We start from the raw sequence: 10,372 nt of genomic DNA on the forward strand, positions 1-10,372 counted from the left end.
TATCAGGGTGGCACCTCCAAAAAGTTTCCCAACTCTGTCCACTGCCGCAAATATTTCTTGATCTCTGCAGTGGAGACTCTTTCCTTGCTGTTCCCCTCCTCCCCTGAAGACAGCTCCTCAGTTACCTCCTGCAGCTGTTCCTGGTGAAGTTGACCCAGCTCATCAGTGGTGAGGTCTTCAGAGTGTGCTTGCACCAGCTCCTCCACATCTTCACTGTCCACCTCAATGCCTATGGCCCTCCCCAGAGACACAATGTCCTCCACCACAGCAGACTCCTGGACTGAAGGCTCGAATCCCTCAAAATCCTTGGCTGTCACACAGGTCGGCCACAGATTTTTCCAGGCAGACTGCAAGGACCTCACAAAAACTTGACCCCAGGCTTTATCTATAAGCCTTAGGCAGTGGAGGATATTGAAGTGATTCTTCCAAAACTCCCTCAGAGTGAGCTCTGTTTCAGAAGTCACCTCAAAACACCTCTCAAAAAGTGCTTTTGTGTACAGCTTCTTAACCCGCAAACTGCTGTACGCCTTCTGGGCGGCTGAGCGGTAAGCTGCTGTAAGCCTTCTGGAAGCGGGCTTTTCAAACAGGCGCCAAAAAGTTTCCGCCGCGGCTTCAGATACTGCCAGAAAAACATTTTTGTGATAGAAAAATCTAAGAAATATGCAGGATACAACACATTTCGAGCTACAGATATGTGTATTGTAATATTTATGACACGTTTATGTAACTTAGACATCATTTATTGAAGGTCAATCTCTCGCTGATATAGCCGCACTAGGCGACGCACTCAGAATCTCAGTCCCGCAGCTTACGGGTTAAACCTGGCGATGACATTCTGGTTCATGGGTTGGATCAGTGGCGTGGTGTCGGGGGGGAGGAACATCACTTCGATGAATTTATACCCCTTACCCAATTCTTCTTTCACGCCTGGAGGGTGTGCAGGGGCATTGTCCATCAACAGGAGGGCCTTGAGTGATAGATTCTTCTCTATTAGGTATGTCTTCACTGCAGGTGCAAACACCTCCACAAACCACTCCGTGAAGAACTGCCTGGTTGTCCAGGCTTTCTTGTTTGCCCTCCACATCACACTGAGTTTGCCCTTTTGCACACCGTTCCTCTTGAATGGCCTGGGGTTTTCCTAATGGTACACCAGCAGCGGTTTAATTTTGCAGTCGCCGCTAGCATTGGCGCACAGAAGCAGGGTTAGCCTGTCTTTCATGGGCTTGTGTCCTGGCAAACACTTCTCTTCCTTTGTTATATAGGTCCTGTTTGGTAGTTTTTTCCAAAGCAGGCCTGTCTCATCACAAAAGGCGCACCTGACATTACCAAATGTGGGGTACAAACTTGGCGGAAGGACTGTTTTTTGGGCGCCATTAAAGGTAATGGCTGAAGAGTAGCTTAGCCGGATATTTTGTTTTTATTTATTAATGATCCACGAGACATCCTAGAGGTAAATCAAAGTATGTGCTTATCTTTGTATTCATTCATACACACACTGGTAATATTTCTGTGGTGTCTGATTCACTTATTAGAGTGAAATTCTATTGTGATAAACAGTCACAAATTCGTGTCACTAGTAAAAATGAAACTAGTAATTTAAGTTTTGCCACCATGAAATATACACAAATAGATAAATATAAAAGTTCACGAAGTCACAATAAGTGACATCACCTGCTTTGCGCAGTAAAAGTATGCTATTTTAGATATATGTCACCCGCAATATAGCACCCTGCTGCTGCCTCGGCCACAGATTATTACCAGATTGTCATACTCAGCCGATTATATTTCCCGACTTCCTGCCCCAAAACTGTCTTTTGGGCTCCAAAAACGAAACTAATTTATAGTTATCGTTAAAAGAGTAAGATTCAGATGTTTCTTGGCAATAGTTAGGCGTCAAACACCGTTAAATGCTATGCTCTGAGTACGACAATCTGGCAACGGTAGCTATACGTATTTTCATATTATTGTTCTGCTGTTTATTGAATGTTGTGTTAAAAAAAAGAATACTCATAATTTTAGCTAGTTTTTGGTTATAAGGATTCTTTACGAAATACAAGTATAACATTACCTTCTTTAACTTAGGAAACGTCCTGAATCCTGGATTGGCTATGGTATTGTTAGGTGCGCCTATTAAAGACCTGTTGTGGGCTTAAGTGCTCCTTATCCACAAATTTCTTAAATTCAGGCACAAACTTCTCGGCGGCAACTTTGTCAGCACCTGCGGCCTTGCCATGCCTCACAACAGAATGAATTCGTTCTCTTCTTGAAATTCCCAAACCACCCCTTACTAGCTTTAAAATCTTCACTGGAGTCAGAGGTAGTATCACAAATAAGATCACCATGGAGCTGCCTAGCCTTTGCACAGATTATGCCCTCTGACATAGAATCACCAGCCATCTGCCTTTCGTTTATCCACACCATCAACAATTTTTCCATTTCTTCCACTGCCGCAGGTCGCTTAAGTTGCTTTTTCACACCCATCGCCACATCAGCTCCCTTAATGGCCTCCTTGTTCTTCAATATGGTGGCTACTGTAGATTTCGCCATACAATACTCAGCTGCAAGATCGGTGATTCTTGCTCCTTTCTCGTATTTATCAATAATCTCCTTTTTCCGTTCAATGGTCGTCACTACATTCTTCCTTTTAGGCTTATTTTTACCACTAATAAGCCTCTTTGGTGCCATTGTAAGTTTCTAAATGAAAAACCACAGACAGAACGCAGGAGAATGTTGTTGTTCACGACCATGCGGGACAACTGGCAGCGGCGGGGAGGGAGAGGCCAGGAGCCTTTGTTTACAACCATGTGTGTGGACGTTCAAGTACCAGATATTTTTTCGAGTACCAAGTCGAACTTTTGCGTTCGAGTATCAAAAAGTTCGACTTCCAAGACGTTCGAGTATTGAGTCTTCACTGTATATTTATATATAGTTCATCTGTGTCAAAGTCTGCCACTGGCCAGCAGGGACAGTAACTACCACCGAGTCTCAGTGTACAGAAGTGTGGCTGGCTGACTGGCTGGGGAAGACACTGACCCTCTCAACAAATAAACATGTTGTCTGCAAGATAGTTCATATGGTAGACATTGCTGTATTTTCAACCATGCAACAAGTCAAGTGAGCCACTGAGGAAGATGAGAAACAGACCTTTTCATTATATTGCTGATGATTTGTATGGCAAGCATTTTGATGATAATGGTAAGTCTTGGTCATCCCCTGTCAATATTCTTCAATACATGCCTATTGCATTCATGGTTTATTCACTTACACATAACTGAGTTTTATGATATGACTGTGATGTCAGTTTAAAGGTTACTCCTGCACACTAAAACAGATAAAGGATTCTGGGGGGCAGCCATTTTGATGATAATAGTAAGTCTCAGGCTTCCACTGCTAATGCCTTTTTTATACAAGCCATTTGAAATAGGCTTGCATTAAACATTTCTGGGGAAGGCTAAGTCTTATTAATAGTAATAGCATCATTAAAATGCTTTTCATGGAAATCTTCAGCGATTTAATAAAAAGGTAATATTGGTGATGATGATGATTTTAATCTTTCTCATCCAGGGTCCACCTCTCCTCTACCCCCAAATGGCCTGGAGAATAAGAAAATTGGTGTCATTTTGGAGACGGCTCTGCAGCGTGCTCCCATTCTGTACATGAAGGCAGGACAGCTGGATAAAGCAATCAGCAGATACAGGTGAGCAGTATAGAACATTTCAAAGTAATCATTGTAATTATCATTTATGTCATCATTATCATCATTATCATAATCATCATCAAGAAAGACATCCTAAACCACAAAAAGCCATGTTATCATGGATATAATAATATACCAAAGCAAACAACAGCTGTTTTTTTCTTGTGGTATTGTGATAAGATGATCAGTATCATTGTCCTCATTATTATGCTATTGCCATTATGCCATTGGGGTGGCAGTGGCTGAGTGGTTAGCCTGCCGGCACTGCGTCCAGGAGGATGCTGGTCAAGTCCTGCCCTCTGCCTGAGCTGGAATTATTCAGTCACTGTCGAATGGCCTAAGACTACCCACTTGCTGTCTTGAAGACCACCTATCAACTCAGACTATAGATTTTCTCTCTAAAGAGAGACTCAGAGATGAGCTACGGGGGGCAGCATGAGCCAAACAAGATGGTGCCTCTGTAAACATTTGTCTGCACCATAACAGACTGGGGCCGACCATCAGGCCCCACCAAGAAAGTCTACTGGTGCCATAGGCATAGGCCCCCCCCAAAAAAAGTATTATGTATCAACATATGATAAATTGAATGATACACAAAGAAAACATAAATTCACTGATAATTTTGAGGTGGATACATAAGCATACTAGTAAAATGCAGTACCATGTTAATCACTGAATTTTACTTATGGGTAGATAGTCTTGTGGGGAAAAATGCAAAAGAGGGAAGAAATGAAAGTGTAGAGTGGAAAGTACCACTACAATACCCCCTCGAGTTTCGTGATAAACTCGAGGATCACGGAACTCAAGGTATTGAAAACAGTGAGAAAGCTCTTATTTATTCTGGCCCATGGAGAAACTGACTTTTTTTCACACTTTAAGGTGGTGTCACACTTGCCGTTTTCCTCCAACCATTGGGGCTATGTGCAACCGCGGTTGCTCGTACACCAAACCAGGAGCAAGTTGTCGGTTGTCTTTACAGATGGAAAACAGTTGTGGGTACAAGCAACCATGTGACTGTATGAAAACAGACAATGGTAGTGGCTGAGGAGTAGAAGAAGCTTAGTGAAAGATGGCTTACCAAGAGAATTGTAAAGTGGATTGGCAGAGCTGCTTTGTCTACAAAATAAGTGAACACCCTGTGCTGTGTGGTCTGTGGGACCACACACATTAAAACTATGCCAAAGAAAATTTAAAAAGATGTGAATGGCCCATAATTGCTGCTGCTCTTAGCTCATTCTAGTGTCTTGCTTGGATATTAGTTTACAATAGCTAACCCGTACAGCGTTTTGGTATTATGTAATATCCTCCCCACCCCAGCGTCGGAGGAAAAAATTATTTTCTTTTTTTTAATAAAACAGCATAAAACCATGAAAAATGAAAAAAATGTAACTTCTTTTAGCTTACCATTGCCTAGAAGTCGGTGTTTTGGGCCATTTCTTATTGAGTCGGGAAGCGAAATGGTTGTGTTGATTTCCATAGACTTTTTTGGATTTGAGGGTGCTTATCCGAGTAAATCGTTTTCTCTCGACATATTTAGCACAGACTTATATACATATATTGTTAGAGAGTAACTCATTTTGAGCTTTTTGATAGTTCAACTCAATGTACAGTCGCCCACAAGAGTGTTCACTCACGCAATTACAGTTTTTAGAGGGTTCGTAATTGTTGAATTCATGGTATGTTTTTGGCATTATTACAATCATTATACGCCAGTAAACCATTGCCGTGACCGGCCAGCGTCTGACAGACTGTACCTCTTCTCACTCCTGCACCCCCCAACAACCATCTCCTCACACCCACCCTTTCAGGATCTCTCACCTAGCCCGTGGCCCATTTTGTACAGAAATTGCCAGTGAAAAATTGCTGTGTGTGACAGTCAGCACCTCAAGTAGCTTTCATCCAACTTCACTCTGACCCCACTACCACCATCCTGGCCACCATCCAACACCCATTTCATTACCACCCACCCCTTACGTGGCCCCCTCCTTACCAAAATTGCCGGTTCTGGACGTCAGTATACCCACTATACCTCTCCCACAACACTGTCAAACCACTTTCCAACCACCAACCACTTCAATTTCCACATCATGATTTCCAAAATCACCTCCAACATCCACACAAATAAAAAAAAGTGTACACAGAATAATGGCTGCCAGGCTTGCCAGTTATGGCAATAAATGAAATATATTGGGTGGTCAGTATTCCCAAAGGATCAGTCTACTAGGACACCACCACAGAAATCACCCTCGACACACTCCAGTGACGGGAAAAAATAATACATTAAATACGTACAACGTATGTATCTGATGCTCAATGGTATTAAAAAATAATACGTACGTTGTACGTATCTGATGCTGTACGGGTTGATAAAAACTTTTCTTTCTCCATTCAATGTCACGCTTCTGGCTACACTCCTGTTTCTGGCGGTCTGTTTTGTTTACAAACAAAAAGACTGATCACTACGAACACGGATTCGTGTACGCAGCTGGTCGTGTTCACATGGCTGTCCCCCCAGTGTTTTCAAGCACGGGAGGGCATATTGTTTTATTCTTTCATAGGAAAAACATTCATGAATCCAGTATAGTGCTCTGTTTTGTGATAAGTATAGTGAAGGGCTAATAAATAGCCTTCATGCAGTGATTCATGGGTATATTTACGGGAAGTAGCATCTTGCTATTTTCGAAAAACAAAACTGTCTTGGTGTCCATATGCAGGCCCGTAATTTTGACAGATTTTGGAGGGGTCTATAGAGGACATCATAGGTTCATGAGGTGGGGGGGGGAGCAAAGTGAGCAAAGCCATGCTGATGGGGGATGCATGAGAACAGCTCTGCTTATCAACAAATCTTTGTTTGTTTACATTCGCTTCTGAGCATGCACAGTTAACGGGAGGACAGCCATATATAAGGGGACAGTCAGGAACATGACACTGATCTTCACAGCACGATGCTGTATGTAAACAAACAGACGATGGTATTGGCTGAGAAGTGAGGAGCTGTGGAAGATGGCCTACAAAGAGACTCGTAAAGACAAATAGACGATGGCAGTGGCTGAGAAGTGAGCAACAGTGGAAGATGGCATTCTGAGAGACTCATAAAGTGGACTGGCAGAGCTGCTTTGTGTACTATACTATTTAATTTAAAGATAAGAGAACATCCTGTGCTGTGGGATCACAGTTCAAAAAACCTTTTTTCTCCATTCTATGAAAACTGTAAGACTCCTGGTCTTCACAGCACAGTTCTTTGATGAGGTTTAGGTAAACACTCCTGTCCTCCCATTTTTTAAGCCATGATCATTTTATTTTATTTTATTTTTTATTTATTTATTTTTTAATTTTTTTACATCTTTGCCTATAGCACCGATAGGCTTTCTTCAGGGGCCTGGTGGACGGCCCAAGCCCGTCAGGGCACAGGCAATTTTTATAGTGGCGCCAGTTATACTTGGCTCATGCTGCCCCCCGGAGCTCATTTTTTATTCACTTGGACGGTTTCTTCTAGAGTCCGGGTTGATGGGTGGTCTTCAGGACAGCATGTAGGTAGTCTTAGGCCACTCGGCGGTGACTGAAAAATCCCAGGTGGTAGCGTGGGGATTCAAATTGACGTTGTCCAGGGCGTGATGAATGTGGAGCCCGCACGCTAACCACTCAGCCACTGCCTACCCACAACCGCTTCTTCCTTCCATTTAACCTGTTAGCTGTGACAAGCCTACATTGCGGCTTTAACGGTGCCTCAACTGGCTTCATCTAATGAGCATAATCACATCGTAAATATGCAACTCTACCAGAAAAAAAAAATTTAGAGGCTGCATAAAACTGAGATGAATATGATGATATATGTTTTAACTCCTTTTGGTCAGGTAAATTTATGGGCCTGTAATTCACATAGAAGGGACTCTTGTCCACTCATATTCCGCAGCTATATGGTCAACTGCAGCAACAAGTCCTCAACTTGGGAACAGCAGCACAAGTCACAACAGCCCTTACTTTAGCAGACGGTGCCATGTCAATGCAGGGCAACTGCTTTGTGTACATTGTGGATATGGGCAACTGACCTTGGCCGTGTGTGATGCACACCTGGAAAAATTGAAGCTACTGGTTGCCCTTACCACCACTGTAGTTGGAGGAAAAAGGCCCATTGTGGCATCAGCTTAACCCTTTCCATCCATGATGCAGACTTCGGCATCACAGTATGGAAAGGGTCAAGAGGAAATGGAAGAGGATTAATCCTCTTCTATTTCCTCTTAACCCTTTCATTGCTAAACGCTCGCAGCGAGCGTTCGGCATATTTACTGGTAGTGCTAAATGCTCGCTGCGAGCTCCAGCCGCACTCAAATCTCCCGAGTATGAGAGTGTTCCAACACCATTTTTCACAACACTGGATTGCCAATTGAGTGGATTCTTCACTAAATTTGGTGGAAAATCATATCACCCCAGCGTGGCAAATCTACAGATGAGTAACTGGTGGATGTTCTTGTCCAATACAGTGGCATTTTTGCATAGCTTCACCTATCACCTGACTGATTTTTTGACCAAATAGTTGTAAATATTGCAGTTGGCAATACAACCTTGTCAGAATCTCATGGAAAGATGTCCGCAGTTCCCTCAGTATGGCTGATCATCCCGCACGCACTGATGTAAGTGTTCACATTCAACACTCCCTGAACGTGCATGTACGTTCGCAGGAGAGGCATACATAACCGACTCCTATAGATCTGGGCCTCCTCTTTCCAGTGGTGTTTTGGGTTTTTAGTTGTGATGAACAGTATTTGAGATACAGAGGTTGAAAGAGACCCCCCATTGGGCTGTCTGACTGTGCCTGAGGGGATAGTCGCGTCCTGTCCCACGTGCAAATAAAGGGTTAAGAGGTTTAGAAGATGATTAAGACGTTTAGAATAGGACTATTGGTGACGCTGTTGGACGCTGACATCGGCATCGCCGGAGTGAAGGGGTTAAGGCAGTGTTGGTGACGCCAACGGTAGTTAGACGTGACCCATACATGTCAAAGCAGTGTGAAACCCGAGTCGATAGTGCATGAAAATCGATATGGCAAGAATTTATATTAGGACTAAACGTGAAAGTCAAGGATCGCGAAACTTGAAGCTCGGGAGGGTACTGTACATTCATCATCACTCATTAAATGTATCATACATTGAAGCTGTGGGCAGTTAGAGTCCCTCCCTTACTATGATACTGAGAGAGAGAGAGAGAGAGAGAGAGAGAGAGAGAGAGAGAGAGAGAGAGAGAGAGAGAGAGAGATGAAGCTTCCTTGAACAATACTGAGTAGCTGCAACATAATTTATATGTTGAATGCCCTTGTGGCTCAGTGGAGAGAGGAAATACACTCATTATTCATAAATAATAAATTAGTGATAAGAATGGAAAACACAATAATTATAGTTTAGTTGTTCTCAATAATTTTCAGATGACAAGCCACAGAAAACAGCTGAAAGCATTTTATTTTTTATGGTAAACTGATGTATATTTATTGGTCCTTTAAAAATGATAATAATTTTATTGTGAGCATGCATCCATACCTCCCCTGGTATAGGCGACTCACATTCCTATGTAATAATAATAAGAGTCAGGTAATCCATCGTATCATATATAACCTTTATTCTGAAAGCTGTCCTATAATATCTGGGAAAAAATGTATTATTCCATCAGAACTCAGCCACGACCCAGTATACACATCCTCAGATATCTCATGAGCACTGTGAAGATGCAGTAAACGCATTCTCGTGTTGAAGGAGTTAAAAAAGATTGCAAAATGACATTAGCCACCATCCATCCACTCACTTGAAACCTATAGAATACCTCATGCAAAAGATTTGAAATCTAGAAAATTTAACTCCAGCTGTCTTGTTTTGTAATGTACAAAAGACTGTTTGAGTCCTTTAATATTAGAGGTAACATAGCTATTTTCAAAGGCTACACATGAGAAATCTTACCCTAGAAATCCAGTCTTTTAAGTAGTGATATGCAGTACTGTCTTCTGATGAACTGTTTTGGGAAGAAAGGGTAAAATGAACATTCAGACAATATTCTCAGGAGTATGCTCTGTGCAGTGGAGTCCTCAGCTACCCAACACTTGCGGCTGACCCTGGCCCGACAACTGGCAGAGGTGCTGCTGCGTGGCTGCTCAGAGCATGCCTACAAAGCCCCAACAGGTAAGAGATGGTGCTTATGGCACTGTTATAAATTGTGGCATTTAGCAGAGTATTAGAATGTAGTTACTGCATTTACACTTTGATAGTACAGTAGGATCTTGTGAGTATTTCAATTGGTGCTTGAGGAATGCTACTATTAATGTAACTATTACTTGTGAGATATTTGAATTTGCTTTTTGATGTTGCCACTCTAGGATTTTCACACGTTCTTCCCATTTGAAGCCTTTTTAAATATTTGTTTTAGCTGATAGCAAGTTGATATCAAATCAACATGAGTAATACAGTAAAAGTCCTTTAATCCAGAATGTAGGGGTCACATACCTTTTGGATTAGTTGATTTTCAGCATTACCAGGAGGGGACCTCACATTTATGGTGTGGGAGGAAAACTGCTTAGTGCAATAAAGTCTTTCTATGAGGATGCATCTGCATGTGTCAAAATTACTGGAGAAACAAGTGAACATTTTGAGATAAAAGTGGGCTTAAGACAGGGGTGTGTTATGTCACCATGGT

At 42.3% G+C, this 10,372-nt stretch overlaps 1 protein-coding gene across 2 annotated transcripts in view; it reads left to right on the plus strand.

Moving 5' to 3' along the window:
• LOC127009399 (tetratricopeptide repeat protein 7B-like) overlaps positions 1–9,932 on the plus strand; it is a 60,080-nt gene extending 50,148 nt beyond the window's left edge. For both annotated transcript variants that reach the window (XM_050882468.1, XM_050882469.1), the window contains 2 exons: positions 3,565–3,697; positions 9,743–9,932. In XM_050882468.1, the coding sequence (XP_050738425.1) occupies positions 3,565–3,697; positions 9,743–9,917 (308 nt within the window). In that variant the 3' untranslated portion in view covers positions 9,918–9,932. The remainder of the gene's footprint in view (positions 1–3,564; positions 3,698–9,742) is intronic.
• The last annotated feature ends 440 nt before the right edge of the window (positions 9,933–10,372 follow it).

Source organism: Eriocheir sinensis, chromosome 40, assembly GCF_024679095.1.
Source record: "Eriocheir sinensis breed Jianghai 21 chromosome 40, ASM2467909v1, whole genome shotgun sequence".
Taxonomy (NCBI): domain Eukaryota; kingdom Metazoa; phylum Arthropoda; class Malacostraca; order Decapoda; family Varunidae; genus Eriocheir; species Eriocheir sinensis.